The 22571-nt window shown below is 33.7% G+C and overlaps 1 protein-coding gene across 1 annotated transcript in view; it reads right to left on the bottom strand.

Moving 5' to 3' along the window:
* Positions 1 to 1839: 1839 nt before the first annotated feature.
* LOC149776996 (transmembrane protein 120A-like) overlaps positions 1840 to 22571 on the bottom strand; it is a 45450-nt gene continuing 24718 nt past the window's right edge. The window contains exons 6-12 of the mRNA XM_089941751.1: positions 18274 to 18363; positions 17504 to 17569; positions 13428 to 13489; positions 10813 to 10905; positions 9297 to 9361; positions 6355 to 6423; positions 1840 to 2501 (exon numbers count right to left, since the gene is read on the bottom strand). Coding sequence (XP_089797877.1) covers positions 2337 to 2501; positions 6355 to 6423; positions 9297 to 9361; positions 10813 to 10905; positions 13428 to 13489; positions 17504 to 17569; positions 18274 to 18363 — 610 coding nt within the window. The 3' untranslated portion in view covers positions 1840 to 2336. The remainder of the gene's footprint in view (positions 2502 to 6354; positions 6424 to 9296; positions 9362 to 10812; positions 10906 to 13427; positions 13490 to 17503; positions 17570 to 18273; positions 18364 to 22571) is intronic.

Here is a 22571-nt window from a genome sequence, read left to right as displayed (position 1 = left end):
CATCAGTGAGTCCTTCTGTGATCTTAGTTTTTAAACTGAAACAGCCACTGGCTTATTCAATAAAGCAATAAAAATAAACACAGAATTCAGAAAAACTTGAAACAAATGATTTCTTATGAAAATCAATATGGGAAACCCAAACATTGATGAACTTGTAATGGGTATAACTCTGACAATTAGTATTCCAAATGTGACGGAAAAGTTGTGCTTCATAAAGATGGTAAGAGAATCATTCTTTTGTCAAATTTCAAAAACCTGGTACATCAAAAGGTTTCATTGTTTTTTTTTTTATATTCAGTATATTTCTCTGCCTTGTTGACCACTGTGTATTGGTCTGGTCCCTTGACCAGGATTTCACTTGTACTTTTGTTAAATATAGCTGCGTATTTCCTTGCAACTAAGAAATGCATGACACAGTGAAGCTGATGGCCAATAATCTGTCAGATTCACTGAAAGTTTAATCAATTAAGTATGGATTGAATCAAATAAAAACGTGATGGTTGAAAAATTAAGTTACATTCTGATTTTAAGTTTAACTCAAAGGAATGTAATGAAGGATTGTTCCTATTCTCCAAAGGAAGATTAAATTCAATAAGACTTTGATAAAAACAAATTCTGACATAATTTAGTCACTGCAGAAATCATATGAAGGTTTGACCTATCAAGAAGTTGTTGATTAATCACCTGCTGAACACCTGGTGGAAACAAGGCCTGCTGGTTTCCAGGAATCATATCATGCTGAACACCTGGTGGAAACATAGTCTGCTGGTTTCCAGGAATCATAGCATGGTTATTTTTTTTATTAAAATATTAACGTTCTATCTTTGAAGAACTTTACTGAATGTCTTTCCTCTTTTGTTTCATCCCAATTTCCAGCATGTGAAGCATTTTTTATTGCCCTACAAATGATTTTCCCTGCTTCAGCTTGCAGTTTAGGCACTTAGTGTGACTTGCTTTAAATTTATGAGTAGGTATTTGTCCTTTCAAAAACAAAATGGAAGATAAAATCCATGTATATCTTAATAAAACATTATCTGACACTTAGGTTTACACATTTCTGAGCAAAATAGATTTAACTGCTACTGTTATTTTAGTAATTAGTGACTGGGGCATGACATGTACTCACACTCTACAGGTTTACAAGGATTCTATGATTCATTTTGTAGACTGGATTCTGATATCCTATGTGAACTCTGTATATGATTCACTTCCCCTTAGTGTGAACATAAGGTGGTAGCGTTCTTTGATGTTCTCAAAACATGTCACTGGGAAATGCTTATGTCTCACTTTAAGGGAAATGGCATCTTACACCATCTGTACCAATCTAATACATAAATAGGTTGCAACCCCTGGTCCATCTGTCACAAAACTCTACTCAGCATGGAAATATTACTTAAAATTAAGAAATGCAGCCTTCTGAATGGTCAAAACACTTTTAGTAAATTTTGGAGTCAATTAAAGTTTTATGATGAAGGGGCCAGGGTTAATCTGTCATCAAGTTCTAGAATGAGGAACTCAAGATGTTTGACTTAGATGAGTGCTCAGTTGAATGAATGGTTGGATAATGGATACGTGTTCTCAGATAATGTTTTGATCACTCTGAAAACGTCTTCCCTTAATCCAATTTATGTAAAGTGGATCATCTCCATACATGACAAAATGTCACTCTAGATGGACCTGACTGGAATGAGTTTCAAGAATGCAGGTCTGAGGTGCTGATTGTTTATTGTGCTGTTTGTTATATGTGTGAAACATATTTAGCAATAACAATATCCCATTGTGTACTACTTGATCAATATAATGGTGAATAATAGTACAAGTGATCCACAAAATCAAAAATACAGTAAAAACTTCATTTATTATTCATCAAACAACTAATGTTTTCATCAGACATGATAACTGTTTCACATCAATTTATTCATTATGGAACAGTGTCTAACAGTAAAGAATGCAGTGCTTTCATTACCCATGTGTTTTTTAAGGATAAATAGTGACTAACATTATTACAGCATATGTGTGATTAAAAATGGCTCAAACAGCTTGAAATTTCAATTTGGCATTAGTGAGCTTGTTAGGCTTTCAAGAGAACATAAAGCATAAATTCAACATCAATACCTTTGACATATTTCTTTAACAATCAATCATCTCCTTTAATATTTATATTGCTATTTTTTTGATAGAAACTGTACAAAGTTGGTGTTTAAATGCAAAATGTATGTAATGCTGCTACAGGTTTTCAGACAAGAAGTCATAAACATGGCCATGACCTTGCTGTAATGGCATCTGACCATGTCTCTGTTCAAGTTTCCAGTGTATCCCTTTATATCTTCAGTGCTTCACAAGGTCTTTGGTTTGGTGTCCATGGTGCCTTGGAATCTGTACTTGCGTTTATATTGTTTCAGCTTGAGCCTATCTGTCTTCATTTTCTGGTGGATAACCCTCAAACTAGTAGTCATGTTGCCTAGGAACAGGATTAAGTGGATGCAGCACAGAATAAATACCTAGAAAAAATAAAATAATAACAAAATTTAGAAACAATAGTGCAGACAAAATTTACAAACACAAGATCATCTGAACCTGTTGTAAAGTCCTCTTTAAAGGGCAAGATATCGAGACCCCATAATTGGATTAAACTTTTTGACAATTTATGTGCTCAAACACCTGATGTAAATGAAAACCTGTAGTAAATGATTACCTATCTTCAGAGACCACATGCTTTAGTTCCCATTGATGGTCTCAGGTTCCATTGGAATTTAAACTTGATGAAGTTAAATAATAAACACATGTGAAATGTAGGATTATTATATAACTTTAAAAAAAAAACTAGAAATGGATATTTTCTTTTCCTACTCTAATAATGGATATATTTTGTCACCTGTTACAAGAAAACCCATTATATTTTAACAAGTGGCAATGTAAAGAGTTTAAAAAAGTCATTTTTGGTACCAAAAGATGAAATATATCCTGTATTTACATAAGAAAGGAAACTTTTCTTTTTATTATGGTGCCGCTCTACAGTTTCGTAATTTGCATAGGGTTAGAATTTTTAAGAAAAAGAATTTCCCCGGCTTTCCTCACTGGTTATGCTGGCTAATTAGAAAAGACCTTGTATATCTTGGGTATAATTCAAAGAACCTTTACTTCCCTTTATTTTGGTGTGTGATTGATGGGTGTAATATGGGTTATAAAGTATACAGCTTGGCCTTACTCCAGATGTGCACCTTTCAAAAAAGTGCTAGCTCCACTTGGTCATTTTCACTTCCTGAACTTCAGAGGTAAATTGTATAAAGAGGAGCTGATAACTTTTTTTATATTTTATGTATTTGGTAATTCATTCATTGCGCTTTCAGAAGCTGGTATTGTCTAGTCTGGTAAAATTTATTTTCCCTATAATATAATAGCTGCTATGGATAGTGTACTTTAGACTAATTCAGGCTGATTTTTTTAGCACAAGTTAGCATTGTGCTTAGATCATGTACAATTTCCAAAAGTACAATATCCAAAGAAATATCATCCACATTACATTAATGTAGCATAGAGGTGTGACAACATTCTCTCCAATGTGCATGTTTTAAATGTAAACAACTTCACCTTACACACGTCATTCTCTCAAAAGTACATAATAACTGGTGAGCGCCCCTATATACCAAACTTGCCCCAGAATCAGTGTTTAGAAAATTCAACTCACTCTTCATCACAAAACCTTCACCTCATTTTTTTGTAAATTCAACTCACTTTCAAAGGCTGATCACATACATATATAAGACTGGCAAGAAAGGTAGGATTGGTTTGACCTAATCTGTCGCAGTAAATTACATTTCTGACATTTTGTGAACTATCTGACCCTGTCTGAAAACAAAGCATAGGCCAATTCAGCAAAGCATCAGTGGGTTTATTGCTGCTGTCAAGGAAGGGGAATAACTTCAGAGACATTAACAGCATCAGGTCAAATTTCTTCATTAAAGATTAATTTCCATGTCTGCAATGTAAGGCAGTTTCCATTAATCTGTTCTGGCTCACAAAACACTTGTTTTCTTGTTGTGGGTACAACTTCTGTAGATACACATAATCAAGCATCACAAGGCATTATAGGAAATATTATACTTTTATATATTTTTCATATGTGAAAATGTAGGATTGAAAAAAATGACAAATTTATTTCATCAGTAAGTTTCCATATTTCACATTTATGTAATAAATATTTTACATACTAATGGTCCAAACAATGCAAATAACTTAAAAATGTATAAGCTGGTTTACATTTTCTTGCACTATATTTAGTTGAAATTAAAATCCCACGTTTGTGCTATTAACCAGACAAATATGGAAAAAGCATCTATCACCAATTGTCGCTACAAGAATAACTTAATCAGTATGCACAGGTTGAAGATCATAGACTCTTTTAACCAATCACACATAGCAAAGCGTATATTAATGAGTTAATATTTTCAGCACTGACACTTGCTGCAGTTTCCTTGTCAACTAAAATAACCTTGACATTAACAGTAGATGTTTGTTTAAGCAGACAAGGAAATTGCAGAAAATGGTGCTGTAGTCTAACTTCAAGACTGATTCAGTGTATATAATGCTGAAAAGGTGTATATTTATTGCAGAAAATAATAAGTAATGGTGCTATTGCCTGCAACAATGATGTGTGTTTGAATTTCTTGAAAAAACAAGATACAAGGGTATTTTACAATCTGTTTTATTCCTAAATGACCCCACTTTCTTATCTGGTAGTGACCACTGGGCCCCACCTTTTCCATTTTGACAGATTTGTCCAGAACACATAATTGTTGAAAGATGAAGTTGCAGGTCTGTCAAGAAGGATGTATCTTTCATTAAGATCCTCTGATTGAGATGGCTGGATTGGCTAGCCAGCAGGCTTAAATGGCTGAATGACTGTGGACAGCTCTCGACAGCAATACAGTTGTATGTGATTGATCCAAATAATCGTTAAAAACCCCATGCCAGACCAGCCAACCCTAACAAAATCTTATCAATAAAGTTGGACCAGTTTTCATTAAGGTAAAACAAAGCATCATGTACTGCTACTGATAAGTTTGAAAACAAGCATTTAAAACTTCAGAAGTGTGATTCCAGACTAATGCAGCAACAGTAAACATTATGTTCAACTAAAACATTTGTAAAGCACACCTAGGACTTGATTATCTCCAGTAGTTTCACAAACAGCAGTTTTTCCAAATCCATCGGAGCTCACTGGCCTTCTTGCTTTATCTCAACTTGACATAAAACCCATCTTTTTATTTTAATTATATGGCAATCAATCATCTCTCCCATCATAAGACATGCTCAAATCAATATATGACGTCCAATAAATGTAATCGTTGCCAATTATGCTTTCATCCCCTCCCCACTAAGAATCTGAATATTCCTTTTTATTCTTCTGCACTACAGATTCTTCGTGAGAAGCTTATTGTCCCTTTTTGCCTTGAACATATATCACTTGTTGGAAACCATCTATTCAAAAAGCAACAGCTAGATAATGCAGCTATTTGCATGAAAAAACATCTGCAATTTAAAGCATCTGAGGTACTCATGTAAAGCTAGTCTAGTTCCCTGACCAACACCACTGATACTAATATGAAACCCAAATCTGACTCAAACATGGCCAAGCCACTATCTGGTTTTACTACAAACATCTTACTTTGAAATATCTGCTTTTATTCTACAAGACTGCATTTTAAGTATCATTTCTGTAAGACTTAGTTTCAAATTGCAATGGAGTTTCAAATTGCAATGGATAGGGTGTCTGCCATTTGCCTGGACAATTATCATGGCATCCAACTTGACAACCAGGTGAATATTTAGCACTTTTATTGCTAAAACAAGCCCACCCACCCCGGCTAACATGTGTTTCAGTTTAGAAGGGCTGATTTTGCAAGGTAGTGGATATAACCCTAAATATTATTATGTAATATAAGAAGAAAATATGCACAGAACAAATTTTTATCAGAGTTCATTTTCTCTTTCCAAGTTAATAATGTACATGAGAATTGGTCATTAGGTAAGCCTACACACAATGCTAAAGTTACTTCTTACAGTATAAATGATTCATGTAAACAACAATTTTTTATGAGAATGGTATATCTAAGCTTTATCATACTTAGAGTGTATCATGCGTTGCCATTATTTATTAAAAGCATTTAACCTCTATGTAAATCTGTAACTTTTGCTGATTTTTTTTTACACCTGGATGTAAACAGTGCAATTATTGCATAATAAACTTTTCTGGAAATGTTTGGCTAAATGCTGCAAATGGTAGAAAATAGCAGAAAATGTGAATCAATTACATGGTCCTTCAATCATTACTAATGAAAAGGCACCACTAACCTGCCATTCCTTACACCTGGGGTCAATTGAAAGGTGATACAGGACATATGCATTGTACAGCTGGAACATCTGTTAACAAAAAAATGAAATCTTAAGTTAACATCAGTGTGAACAGGTCTAGATATGATGACATATGGTTTCTCTTAAGCATAAATATTTATGTAAATAAAACACTGAATTATCCATGTACTTGTAACAAATGCAAACTTTGTATTGCTCACATATGTGTTGACATGTACCTTGGATAGTCATCCAAATGTTGCTCATACAACTTGTGCCATTTTTCACATGTATGCCATTACAATGATTGAGTACATAGTTCTGTGATAATTAAAAAAAATTAATTATTTGATATAACAAGTGAATTCTTAATTACAATACTGTTTTCACTTTGATACCCCTGGAGACAAATATAATGACTCACCCAAGATTCAAAACACTGGATCAACATGACTGTCAAGGTCTATAACCACTATAAATATAAACAGTTCAGATATAGCAAGTGATACTAGAGCAAAAAATGAGTATAATGAGTTTGTTAACATTCCGTAGCAAACTTAAACTTCATATCCACTATGTTATGACAGTGTGCCAGCTATGCAGTTACTGGAGAACAGGCACCCTGGCCCCAACTCCATGTGCCTTGCTCCTATTTCTGGCCTCTGATCTGACCTCCTTTATTTAATTTGTTAAACTGCCACACCATCTTTTATATAGTACTGTTCCCCTTCCATTTCTGGACTGGCATGTTGCCTCTGTACTGTGCTACTCATCGTATTCAGTCTGGAACCAACTTTTAACATGTGCCACTATGATATGCTAAAAATAGCAAGCTTCTAAAAACTCTGATGACAAGTGTTTTTGCAGATGAAAAATGAGACCTGAATAAGAAGCATGTGCAAGTAAGGTTAGATAAGTCATCTGACAATTAGCAACATGTGTTTGAGGTTAAAACTTTTTCAATCAGTGTGTAGTTGATGTGATCAGCGTTCAATTGGTTTGGAACAAAAAGCAAAAAAAGCAGGAGTCTCAATCATCAAAAATCTATAGTTTTAATGAAGTCATATGGACTAGTTTTTTGAGAGTCTCTGTTAAAAAATAATCATATCATAGCACTTGCAGTGTTTTAGGAATTATGTAAACTGCTGCTGAAATCACTGAAATAGTTATATCCTTGTATATCCATTGACAGCAAATGAAAACATGCAAATTCAGTGAATTTTGTCCCATGTCTAATATGGTAAGGTCATAAATATTTATACTAACCATACTGAAGCCAAAACATACACGCAGTTGTGTAGAACTGGAAATTTGTTCAATCAGATGTGTATCAGAACAAGAAAATGCAGTCGTGTTGGTAAATCTGTGTTTACTGGACAAGCCGATCAAATAATGTTTTAAAGTTAAGTATCATTTTAAAATGAACGATATTCTCTAACAATCCATATATTTTATATCAGAAACTTTTCAGGTGTAAAAAATTAAGTACAATATAAATTTAAGTACAAATGCAAAAATACTAATTTTTTAAAGCTTACTACAAAACAATTTCTGTATTTCAAACATACATTTTGCCTCCTATATGTACAAGTGTGGAATGTGAGGAAATATATAATTTAAGATGGTGATAAAATAATAAAAATCCACCAAAAATGTCAAAAGGTTGTTATAATTTTAATCAATTTACTGACAAGCAGTAGATACAGACTGCTTTTCAAAACTTTCACCAATGTACTGGTATGTTGTGAACCATTTTCATTCAGAACCAATTACACATTGCAAAAGGTGTTTTAGCAAAATCCTCATCCAAATGCCACCATTTATGCACATGGAATACTGGTAACATTTTCAAAATGAATCTATGGTGTAATAGTGGAGGTTAAATGAGCACCATTTTGATTCAGAACTATCTATGTGTTGTAATAATAGTGTTTTAGTGGAAACCTCATTTCGACAAGACCATCCTTTCAGGTAAAGTACCGATATGAAGATATTCAGTATGGCTATCAAGGCAGCCATTTTTGAGGTTACACTAGTATCAGTTTAATATAGGAATAACAAACATATTGCAAGAAAAATAAGTTTTCTCTTTTATTCTTTTCTTAATTCCTTGCACGGCTATCCATTTAAGAGAAAGCAGTTTTTATGAGATTTTTCAAATTTTGAGGTGTCACACACGTCATTGTCATTTAAGACCAACTTCATACAGTAAGACGTGTTTTGGTGAAAACTGTGTATGACCATCCATTCCAATTAAAAGTGATCACAAGATTTTCAAGATCGCTACCATGGTGGCCATACTGAAGATCTGATCGGCACCATTTTCATTTAGGACCAACCAGAAGTCATTTAATGAAAACCCCACATCAACAATGCTATCCATTCAAAAGAAGTAGCTAAAAAAGAGGTTTTTAACTACTGTTATGTCAGCCAAAACAACTGTCAGATTGGCATTAATTTAGGTCTATAATCAGTCCTTTGGTGAAAAATACACATTCAGGAGGAACAACAAGAGTATCAATATGGCTGCCATGGTGGCCATATTGGATGTAAGAATGGTTTCATTTTGATAAAGGACCAAATAAACATCGTATGAAGTCTGTTAGTGAAAATCCAATGCTGATTTGACCATCTGTTTAGTAGTAGGAACTAAAACAAGATTTTCAAAATGGCTGTCATGGCTGTAGCATTGGATATATGAGGGGCTTAATTTTTATTTATGGCCAATTAGACCTTGGGACGGTTGTGTCAGTAAAATTTGATGGCAATCATACAGAAGTTTTGGAGGAGTAGTCATAACAGGCTTGTGCTACTGGATGGACACTGGATGTTGGACACCAGACGAAAGGTTATCGCAATAGCATTTCTTCTGGTCCATGATTAGCAGTTCTAACAACTAATATGCTAACTTCTGAGCCTTTATTTATAGCTCCTCTACTTACATAGCCAAAGAATAGAAATGGCAAGATGAAGGCAAGACCTTTCCACATCCAAGACATGAAACCCTCTGAAATTAGAAAATATTGAAAGCAATGAGAATTTGCTAAAATGTATACAATCAATTAGTTAAAACACTCAAATAAATGAATATGTAGAGGCTGATCTGAACATCTTTCTTTCTTTCTTTCTAACTCTCTCTCTCTCTCTCTCTATATATATATATATATATGTGTGTGTGTGTGTGTGTGTGTGTGAATGACATTCTGTTCAGTAGTGGTAACAATATTTTCAACATACTATATATCAGATTGGCACCATTTTCATTGATGACCTAGACATCATAAGAAGCATGTCAGTGAAAACTTCATGCTGATACTATGTATGATCCATTCTGGAGCAGCGGCAATAACAAGATTTGTAAGCATATTGAAGTTTTGGTCATACTAGATGCAAGAGTGATGTATTTTCATTTAGGACCACCAAGACATCATAAGAAGTCTTCTGGTGAAAATGTTGAACCTATTAGAAGCCTGTATTTTAAAATAACCTATGCAGAGAATACAAAAGACATTACTGAATTTACAAGAAATTAAAATATAACCAACAGCAATAAGTACAAAAATATAGCAGAGTATTTGTTAGCAAATTATTATTTCCTTTCGATTAAGTAAAGATGTATGGAGACAATAACTGGTGATATGATCGTCACATCAATGGCGATTGTTTTTATGTTCATCTCAACAAAAACAATGCATGAGGTGAACAAATGTCAGTGTCGAAACGCTGATCCAGAATTATCATGCAAAAAGGGATTTTCATTATGAAAATTAAGAAGCAGCCTGAAAGTAATACATTTTCAAAAACATTCATACAATGCATTTGCATTTTGTTTTTGTTTACTATTTATCACTAGTGTTCTGCAATTTGCATTTGCACTGTTTTCTGGAAAATGGTTTCATCATTTTCTTTGCATTTCTTTGCATTCTGTTGTGTTCATTCTGCATTCTATCTGTCCTAATTCTGCATTTCATTGTGTTCACTTTGCATTCCAACTGTGTTCATTTTGTATTGTCTTGTGTACATTCTATGTTCTGTTTTATGTTCCACAGGTAAAATTACTAGGTCTGTACAAATGCATCCTATGGAGGAAACTGTGCAAACAATGATCTGCCCTGTGCAATATGTAACAAGAAATATGGGTCAATCCTGTTTGCAATTTATTGTGTGTTATACACAAGCATAGTAGTGGCAGAGTGGTCTAAAGCGCTCTCCGTTACAGATCACTGCCATCTCATCTCTGTGTGGGTTCAAGTCTCGGATTTGGCTAATGTGGGTATGTGAGAAAGCTTGTCAGTAGCTTCTTGTGGGTCGTTGGTTCTTTCTTGGGTTTTCCCGGGTTCTTCATCCATCATTAATACTGGCCGCCATGTATAGCCTATCGTGTGCTGAAAAATGGCATTAAACCCTACAACAACAACAACACAAGCATATATGGAATGTGCAAGCAAAACAACATACCAACAGTTATATCCATATCATGCCTCTCCCCCAGAGTTCTCAGTCGGTATAAGCAGCCCTTCTGATAGTAGTACTGCAGGGCTTGCACCAAGGCTGTAAAAAAAGCACAATTTATAAAGAACTGCATGTGTGAATTTGATTAAAAATAATGAATTTAATAATTTTTAAGACTGGTTAAAAACAACTGACAAAAACGTGCCTCTAAAGTGTGTGCCAACTTTTTAAAATTCATACCATTTTACAGTTTATTTTTTTTACTTCAAGTTTTCGCTTTTAGTATGTGTGTGTGTGTGATTTGGATTTTTAATGTAGCTTTAACAATTTTTCAGTTATACTGCTACAATGTCTGCAGTGTGGCAGTTTATAGTGATGCCTAGCACTGGAGCATCATGTCGCAGACGTGTAGCATGATGTCCCACCCAGTCACATTATCCTGACACCAGGCTGACCAGTCCTAACACTAACCTCTTCATGCTGAGCGCTAAGCGAGGCAGCTATTAGTACCATTTTTACAAGTCTTTGGTATCCATTTTTAGTCAAGATAACTGCTGTTTTCTTTCTGACAACCACTAAATTTATCAAGATAAAATTGGAAAGTAAGAGAAATGATAAAAAGCTTACTGTGGATTTTAAACTAACTGGTATGGTGAGCAATTTGCTCATGTAAATACAATCCTGCTTCTCCCACATCTCATCCTTTCCTACATGATGGATACAAGTCTACAGATAATTGCAACTATGAATGTTTTAGAGGAGGCTAACCTACATCTGGGCTTCATTACTGTGTCTTAGATTTTTTATATATAATGTTGTTTGCTTTAGAAATTACTCATTCTTGTCTTAACATCTTCAACAGAATCAATCTTACTAATGTATTTAGATTTTCATTAGGGTGGAATTGTTCAAATTATTATTTAATGGAAATACAAATTGTTCATCAATAATATTCTTGGACAGAAGCTTTAATTTGGACCTATAGTGAATTCAGATAAGCGTCTTTGGATTATGTCCATCCTATAAATTAAATAATCACTGACTGATAGTGTACATATGATTGCAAAACAGAGGACAGTCTGCATAACAAGGCTTAGGAAAGGTGTTCACACTTCAAATCAATATCTGGTTAAGATTTCAAAGAATGCCAATCGCAAATGACAACTTATTTCTGACGTAACTAAATGACTACCTTTTCTACCAGGCAGGTAATGAATTACTGTGACCCTCTCTCTCTCTTTCTCTCTCTCTCTCTAATAATAATTAAAAAAATGCCTTGCTTTCAAATTTGACATATTGATGCTTTTGAGTTAGAATATCTATGTGACTGATGAATGGCAAGTACAGGTGTGACAAAGGTGTCCACATGAATTCATATGGTATTACTTTATGCCTTCCTTACCATACAAATGTTTTGACTTGCATGCTGATACCCTCCAGTGATTGCATGAATCAGAGAGAAACCATTATGTTGGTAGGAAACTTTTATATAGGAAATCTGACCAAGGGAAATTAAAATGACCATTTTGACTAGGTGACTGCTGTACAAATGTGACCAATGGGATAAGTTTGACTGCATATGTATCTTTTTTCATTAATACATCTTTAATTGTAAGGATAATTTTCAATGTCAAACTGGATTTTCAACCTTGAAGATAGGACAACCATTACAGTATACAACACTACCGATTCTTTATGAGTATACCAAGTTTCATACTTAATCTCTGACAGCTCTCGAATTCTTGACTGGAATGGAAAGAACAACAGAAAACTTAAAAATATTAAGTCATGCCCATGACCCTGAAGGTATGACCCCCAGTGTGGAAGGCAACACACCCTCTAATATTAAGTCATGCCCATGACCTTGAAGGTATGACCCCCAAAGTGGAAGGCAACACACCCTCTAATATTAAGTCATGCCCATGACCTTGAAGGTATGACCCCCAATGCAGAAGGCAACACACCCTCTAATATTAAGTCATGTCCATGACCTTGAAGGTATGACCCCCAGTGTAGAAGGCAACACACCCTCTAATAACAATGTAAAGTGTTTCATCCCTCTAGCCCCACAGTGGATGGGAAAACATGATGGAAATGTTAAAATACTGAGTTCTGACCATGACCCAGAAAATAGGACCCCCAAAGTGGTTATGTGACACACCTCCTAATGATGATGCATAAAGATACCAAGTTGCATTCCTTCATCTCAAATGGCTTGAAAGTTATAGACAGGAAATTGTGATGGAAAACTGAAAATATTGAGCCATGGCCATAACCTTGTAATAAGCCCCCACCCCACCCACCCCACTGGCCATGAGACTTGCGATACGCCTTCAAATAATGTTGCACAAGTATGCCAAGTTTCAACCCTTGAACTCAAAGGGCTTTTAAGTGACATAGTGGAAATGAAAGTGTGATGGATGGACACTGATACTATGTTTTGCACAAAGGCAGAGAACAAGAATATGAAAATTCTTATTCACTAGAGATTTGTAATTAGGAGATAAAAATCTAATTGGCCCACAGGATTGCTGCAGTGGTATAAAGCTATATTATGCTGACAGAAGTATTCCTCTTGATTCTGCCTTTAATTATATTGGTGTGGTTTCCATAATACTTACCAAGGTACAAAGAATAGTAGCCATACTGTAATCTGAAGCTCTGGTAGGACCAGCTATCAGGCCTGAAAAGGGAACAAGTACCTTTTTAAGTATCAGTTATCGTCTATCATTTTTTTAATTACAGAAATCTCTTTCACTTGCTTCTTTGATTTTTTCTCAGATACACAACTACTGTAATTTTGGGAAAATGTGGATGTTATGACTATTTGAATCCTTTATGTCTGCTTAATGTTTGGAGAAAAACTTGTAAATCCAAAGTAAGCAATAGAAATGATATTACAAAATGTCAATTTAAGGAAGAAAATGTTTATCAAAACTGAGCCTTGTTTTTTCAGGGGGGGCTGGGGGTTGGACCATGGCCATTTGCTACGAGATCACATATACAAGTAATGTACTTAAATCTCGAGACATCAGTTCCAGTAACTGAAACAGAAAGATTGTGACAGTCACACTTCATTTGATTAAAAAATCTTATTTCTGAAAATAAAGTCAATACTGATCGCCGTTTTCTTGTAATCAAAAACAGTGAATTCGTTTATTTTCATGCATATCAATGTTTTGTGGTTCTGTGAACAACAATACATTTTTGTCAGTACTTAAATTTGTGGATTAGGGAAGAAGTCAAATTTTTTCAATAGAAAAATGATTTTGGTTGGGTGATAAATTCATGGTTTATATACACAGACATCTAATTCCCACAGCTTGTAATGATAATGTTGGCCCATGTTACCATACTTTTCTGTTAAGACCTGCAGAAGATGGATATAACCAATAAATCATCTATTCAAGAGGAAACTCTTAAAATAATGAAAATCACATGCTGTGTGACATGTTTTTGAGAAAATCCACTGGCATCTGCCTACTACAAAAATCTGGCAACTCTTCATTTACATCCAGTAATACATATGTAGATACAGTGATATAATGAAAGTAATGTATGGTTCAAGCCTAACATGGCATACTATTTACTATGTATGCATATTCTGAAAAATTATATTACTTTTGCTCTGGTAATTATCTTCAGGCTATCAGCTACCTTCAATTATTTAAATATAGTAATTAGTATACCACCACATAAAGGCTGGTTCATAAAATAATTAGCAACCTGTGACCTAAATTATAAACACCAAGAAATTCATGAAAAATGTACACCATGAAAAGTAAATTTGTACTGTTAAGTATGTTCCTTCAAAAATACTCACTTGATGACATGTAAAAAAGAACACTACCTCCTAAATCCAGCCCTCTGAGAAAGAAGAAAGAGTTTATTCCTGTCTATATGCTATACAACACAGATGCAAAAATAGTATCACTGGGAAGCAATTTTTCCAAAATACCACTATAATTACCTCACTTCTGAAGCGGTATTTGATTCTTTAAGTAATGGGAATGGTAGGGTCAAAGAGGGATCTCCCATATGTAAATATCAGGTGTAAAACAAGATCAAAAGGTAAAGGATTGTATTTCAAACAGTTCAGAATTTTTCACATTGGTCCAGAACTCTGATTTTTCATTCATAGCTGGATTTTATGCCCATCAACGTCCACATATAGTATTTTAATAATAAGGACTACCTAGATTTATAGTTGTCTGTTGCGCTACAGACATAAATTTAGGATGAAAAAAATTGTTTTCTGTTACAAAAATTTTAATAAAAACTCTGACTTCATTTTCATGCTCTTGTAACATGTTTTGAGCATAATTTGTGAAACACATTCACAACAATGAATTTTAGACATGGACAGAAGGCAAAAAAGAGTTACTTCCAATAACTGCTTTTTAGACTTAAGAATTAATGCTCCACCTTTCTTATTTACTATCTTGATAATCAATTTCAGTTCTACTCACTACTGATAGGCACAATAAAGTCTCAAACCAAAACACTGAATTTGAAAGTGAGGTTCACAGAGATGATTAATCTCATGAGCAGAAATTTTCATGAGACATATCTGCTCTTAGAGTGAGATGTTAAAATACAATGAGTGAATCACCCACTTCAGCCAAGTTGCCAATGGCTGGGGAGTTATGTCTTGCTTTAAGTAGACCATAAAGCAAACACAGGGACTTGTAGAGCTGCCTCTCTTGAAAATTCATAGAGGAGTGTGTGTGTGTGATTTAAATTTTTAACAAAGCTTTAACAATTTTTGTCATATTGCTATGATGTCTGCAGCGTGGCCGTTTATAGTGATGTCTAGCACTTGGGCATCATGCCACAGACATGTAGCATCATGTCCCACCCAATCACATTATCCTGACACCAGGCTGACCAGTCCTAACACAAACATCCTAATATTGAGCCCCACGCAAGACAGCTGCTAGTAACAATTTTATAAGTCTTGGTATGACTTGGCCTGGATTTGAACCTGCAACCTCCTGCACCCAAAGTGGTAAAGAAACCTTTACAGCTGTTACTTATCAACATACATGGTACACAAGGAATGCAGTTTTTAATAAAAATATATCATGAGTTCATTATGAAACTACAAAATTCTAAATTGCACCTACAGAAGATTACTTCACTCTTAAAGTGCCTTCCCTACTGGAACAGCCTTTATCTGATGCATGTATTTAACAAATGGATCAGTTGGGAGTGACAGGGCTCAAAATTTAACTTTTTTTTACAACTTGTTGGAGAAAATATAAACTTACAAAATCCTATTTCTACTGGATATTTTCTGTACCACTTACTTTTATTAAAATATAATTTTAAGCCAGGAGTTTTAGAGACAGAAGGAACTATGTTACTTTCCTATCAGTTTCAACTGCAATTTTGTTACCATTTTGAATTTTGTTTTAAAAACTTTATGTGCAATAGATTTTACTTGTTTATAAATAAAGTGTGATTTTCAATGGGCAGGAAAATTTGGTACACAATTCCAAGCTCCCAAAATGCAATAAAATATAAATGACAAGAAATATGAAAACATCATACAATCAGGTTATCATATTCCTTGGAAGGAACTTCTTTAGAAAATCTCAGTTAATATGAGTAGGCAACACAATTACCAGTGATCTGAAATGGATAACATTCAAGAAATATGCACCAAGGTAAATTGTATTATAGTTCTACAAATGCCCAACTTATCACCTTGCTCACATATTGTGAAAGAATTAGATTTCAAAGGTTTAGCTGCACCTATTTTAGAATATGCCTGTATTGTCTGGGACCTCTGCACCCAAGTAAAACAGGGTGAACTTGATACAATCAAAAAGCAAGAGGCCAGATTTGCTGCATCCAATTATGACTACACTCCAGAAGTATTTGACTTAAGCGTAGAATAAACTGCCTTCAAAGCCATTTAAGCAATGTAGATCAAAAGCATTATTACCTTTGCATAAAAGTATAAAAATCAAATCCAAAATCTCTTGCTACAATATGACCAAATCAAAATGAACTTGTAGAAATTGGCATGAATATACGTAACAGATTCCAAAGCTCAAAGGAATACCTGAAAATTAAGTTAGTTTGACCTTTCTAAAATCAAACTGATACGTTTTCAAAAATCAGTATTAATAAATCATGTTGTCCTGAAACATTTTCGGGGTGTATGCTGAAAATGTCATTATGATATATATTCTGTCAATTCTATTTGTGCTTCTTGTGGGTCGGTGGTTCTTTCTGGGGTTTTCCCGGGTTCTTCCTCCACCATTAATACTGGCCGATATGTATAGCCTATCGTGTGCTGAAAAATGGCGTTAAACCCTACAACAACAACAAAATTCTATTTGTGAACAAGCCCTTATAAATGTCTGACATGTAGCAAGATTTTACAACTTTCCAAAATCCCATAATTAGAAAGATGAGAAGCTGACATATTTAATGTGTGATCTTAACGGGGCATAAATTACTGGTAAGTATACTAATTCATCCTAAAAGGCATGATTAGCTAACAAGATTTTAAATTTTGGAAAAGAAAGTAAAAAAATCTGAGCTTTGGATTTTATTCCAAAATCAAATCATGTTTGAGAAAGAAATACAGCTAGCAAGCCCCATCTATATGGTTATATGAGTGTGGGGCAGCAATGTTAATTTAAATGTCTGAACTTCAAAACTTTAATGCAAGAAGAATACTCACCATATTAAAGAAATACCAGCACACACAGTTGAAATGAAGTGATGATACACCCACCAGCCTTTTATCCTGAAAATTTACAGTAGTTGCATGTAAAATCTAGCCAAATATATAGCACAGGAAAAGTAAGACCTGTCTCACTATGTTATTGCAGGTGAAATGAAAATATGACTCACAGTGTATTCTTTTTGTGCTACTGAATATTGTGGCAAGTCATAATTTTATGTCTCTGTCCCACTACAATTATAAACTGGAAAGGAAAGTAACTCTTAAAAGGTTTTTGGTCGGTTAAAATACATCCAGAATTAAAAACCGATCCAGACATTTTTTTTATGTCTGCATTGAAATAAACTTTAATCACTATCAGCAGACAATTTCTGATGTACAGCCAGTTTAATTTCCCCTTCTATGACGTTCCCTTGATATAACAATTCAATCTCCTAAACTGTAAACAGCATGTCTGAATCAAAAATGACCCCCCCCCGAAAAATACCATTGTTGTTTGTATGAAAAACTGATGAGCTTGAGATATATTCAATCACGATTTACACAGACTGATGATCTACAAAAAATTTAACATTATGGAAAGTATGATATGAAACTCCATTATATATGAAACTTACAAAACACTTATGACATCAATACATACTTTCAAATTTTACAAGTATACTTTCTTCTGATTGTGACTGGGAAATACCTATGGTATACCAGGTATTTTACATATAATTTTCCTTCCAAAAGTTTATTTGTACAGATTGATAGTTTTTTATCACCTTGATCCATTTACAACAAGTATGTTTTCCCTGATTGTGAGAGTACAGTAATACCACACCAGGAGAAAATGAAGGACTGCATCAAGCCATCTGTAAAGAAAATATGGACAATAGAAAAGGAATGAATGAAGATGCTACTTGACAGTTTGTAGTTCCAGTGGAAGCCATATTGGACAACAAGACTATTCAAATGGATGTTTTAATAACAAATGAAGCAAGGCATAGTTTTACTTAACAAGAATAATTTATCATACCTGTTAAATCAATACATTGGTATTTAATAATGTTACTCATCATCAAAATTATTATTATTATTATTTAATAATTTATTATATTTATTTAACAATTGTTTTGAGTATAGTATTCATTTAGAATGGCACCTACCATTGACTCAGCACTAGTCCAAACCTGTGACCTCCTGCATCTGACGCAGACACTCTAACAAGTTAGGCCACTGGAGCAGTTGCAAGCTTTTGACAAAGTTTGGTAATAGTAGATGGTGGAGAACTTGAGTGATTGTGAGGAAATTAAATATTTAAAAAAGGAATGATAACATGTTCTGCCTTATGTTGGGTATATAAAAATGTGACCAAGATCTTCATATGACCCCTACCTTGCTTTGAAGATAGATGGTACTGATGCACTGAGTTAAAAAGGCAAAGCTGGCTGATTCTAATACCAGACTATGACAGAAAGCACTTTAAATCTTTGGCATTTGTAACCACACAGAAAACCTTTAATGTAAACCCATGCTAATGTGTACATTGCCACTGCAGCAAAAAGTGATCCCTATGTCTGGCCTTTGCTAAAGCAGGTTATACCCAAACTAGGGATTGTGGTAATTTGCACAAATTCTCTAAATCACAATTATTTAGCATCATTCAATTTTCAAGGATACACAAAATTTAGCAGGTTACCAACATAATTTGAGCAACTAAACTTTGCTCACCTAATTCATTCTAATGCGTTTGCCAAACATTTGTGATTTAAAGTATTAAATTTACTGATGTAATAGCATGCAATAGGAGGCTGTCAAGTTTCCTTGGACTAAAATATCAGAGGGAGTTTCTAAAAAAAATCAAGAAATCTGAAACAAACATATAGGAAACATTGGGAGTTAAATATTAAATTGCAGGCATAAATAGGATAAATTCTTTAAATTAAACACAGGAATATTTCTGGACTAAAAGCAATGAAGCATATGATTGACAGACAGTATTTTACTTAGTTTTATGGTTCAAAAAAAAAAAAGTTTTGACAACCATATTCCTTTACAGCCAAGCCATACACTTTCCATGATATTTCAAAACCAAATTTATTCAAATATATTTCACTATTTTTTAAATTTTAAAACCACTGGTTTTACATTCTACTAATTAAACCACTGTTTTTGGTCTAGATCATGTTTATTCCATTCAGTTGTTCAGATTCATGCCCATTACAATGATTTACTATTTGCTAGTACTATTACCATCTTTATCCTAAGATTTCAGACACTATAAAAATAATTATCTTCTCTTATGTCCAAAGAAAATAATTCCTAACAAAACTGTCCAAAAGCCAGGAGGTCAGGGCTGGAGGTGGGGCAAGATCAACTGCTATCATTTCTGTAGTTGGTCAATTAATTATCAAGTTTAGAATGTAGACATGATGAATTCAAAATCTTTTAAGTCAATATATCAATGATTTTGACATTTTTTAATGTGAATGCTGTTGCTTCCAAATGAGACAATACTTAAATTAAAACAGCAGTTTGTCAATGTCAGTAAAGTCTGCTTTGTCAGAATTGGCATGCATTATCATCAAGATGTACAAAATTTGTCATCACATGGTGTATAAGATTTGTTACAGCCATGCATTTTAAACCCCCAGGTATATCAGATTTGTCAGAAATGTCCTACACTGTCAACTCAAGGTGTGTAGGACTTGTCAGAACTGCCATGCATTATCATCTCAAGGTGTGTAAGGTTTGTCAGAATTGCCATGCATTATCATCTCAAGGTGTGTAAGGTTTGTCAGAACTGCCATGCATTATCATCTCAAGGTGTGTAAAGTTTGTCAGAACTGCCATGCATTATCAACTCAAGGTGTGTAAGGTTTGTCAGAACTGCCATGCATTATCATCTCAAATTAAGATTAAACCAACTGGTAGGCTGAACAGAGTCTGTCAATGACTACTGAAATCAACATCCAAAAATATGAGAAATATTGATTCTTGAATTAAATTTCCCTCATTATCATCCAGGGTATGGCCTGATAATGTGTGCCACCATTTTCATACAGACTTGACAATTAGACAATCAAATCTTGCGCTGTAAAGATGCATTGATAAAGTGGTAAGTAGTTTAACATGAGGTATAAATATTATTGAAGTGTGTTATTACTGCAGTTCAAACTTCATTGTTATTACTGCAATTCAAACTTCATTGTTATTACTGCAGTTCAAACTTCATGCAATTATCTTAAGTGATTAATTGATATTCAGCAGTGTGAACATTAATCATGTTTGAACGTTGTGGTTGGATGCACTTTGCCTTTCTCTCCCTCTTGCCTGAACATTAAAGATAAGCTTTTAGTGACAGATATTGACAATAAACATTTTATCATGATTCTTAATTCACCTGTGATTAAGATGAGATAAATGATATTAAATGCAAGTGCATGTTAGGGTAAATCCTATACAACTTTTGAAATTTAATAAACCAAATTCATAATTTTTAATTGATGCACAATAAATCTGATAGATAAAGGGTTAAATAAATGACTTTAAACATTTAACTAAAATAAAACTTAATTCAAACTAGTGTTGCTTGTTTATTCTTTTTTCTGACTGCTATGCTTTGTCTCTGAGAACAAGGTTGGTTTCAAAACATAGCTTCTTACACAACCAATACCAAAATTTATTATGTCTAATGGTCGCTGTTAACTGGTCAATAATTACCATATATAACATGAAACTAAAGAAATTTTTACTTTTCAGAAATTTTTCAAATTATTATAAAACTATATATGTATATATATAGACTGTATATGTTGTTTTGATTTTTCAAATACTAGAAACTGTATTAAATTAAATCACTTTCTTTCTTCTTAATAAAAACTGTCATTGATCTCATTTAATGCATCAAAAATTACAGTAAGAAAATCACCAAAGACAACTTACCAAAAAACAAATTGTTTAAACAAAAATACGTGTCCAAACATCTTAGGGTAAAGATGGTTCAGTGTTTTATTAAAGCTTGACATGGATGTCAGCATTTATACTCTGATTTCATCTAATACGTTGATGAAGTGAGAGTAAGCTGCACCTTAATGTCAATGTCTCAGATTTCTTAAGTGAATAAATAAACCATATAAGAAAATACATTATCTAAAGTCCAAGTCATGAAGTGAAAGAAGTGAATGTCAGTGTTTCAAATTTGTCAAATTTAACTCTGTCTATGCTAAATCCAAATCATAACAATAATAATAAAATTAAAATAACCAAATAAAACAAAATAAACAATATTTAAGCTACCTGTATATGAATAAAAATCAATAAGCATATAAAAAAACACATATGCACTTAAAAACCAAATTTGTCTCAATTTGTCTCAACTGGATTTCACAACAGACATTATACCTCTTCTTGTTCTCTATAAGATACCCCTGGTACCTGTAATTTTTTTTAGACAAATGTAGGCTTTTGAACAATAAAAAAAAAATGAGAAGGATAAATGTTCATGGTTCTAAGGAATCTGAACTTTCAAACAATTTTTTAAAACATAATATCAGGCTACATGTACCTAATTAGGCCACATATACTTAATATGGCTAAGTGTACCTAATCAGGAAACATTGTATTTAGTCATGCCACTTGTACTTTCAGGCCATATGTATTCAATCAGGTTACATGAACTTCATCATTGTATATGTACTTAATCAAGCCACATGCACAATGTAGAACTAATTTAACTGAAAGCAATAATTAAATTGAAATTGGATGTGAAAATGCTTGCAGAATTACAACAATCTGTAGCAACTGAACAAAACCTGCATACAACTTTATTTGGAGTAAAATAGCTCACCATGCAAGTCCAAGACAGAAATGTCCGTATGACTGCTTTACCTATTCATACTTTCCTGCAAATATTTCCACATTGCTAAAGTCCTACTGTGAATGAGTACTGAACTCTGAACTGGTACAATCTGCTGATGTAAAACTTTAAAGTGGATAACACTTACAGATATTTTAATTGAAAGCAAACACTGGACTAATGTAACTGACTTTTTAGATACTACGGTTGAACTATTTTTTG

The sequence above is a fragment of the Sinohyriopsis cumingii genome, chromosome 18, assembly GCF_028554795.1.
Source record: "Sinohyriopsis cumingii isolate HCF-2022 chromosome 18, ASM2855479v2, whole genome shotgun sequence".
Classification (NCBI taxonomy): Eukaryota; Metazoa; Mollusca; class Bivalvia; order Unionida; family Unionidae; genus Sinohyriopsis; species Sinohyriopsis cumingii.
Note: the sequence above shows the minus strand (reverse complement) of the source record. Positions and strands in the feature narration are given on the sequence as shown.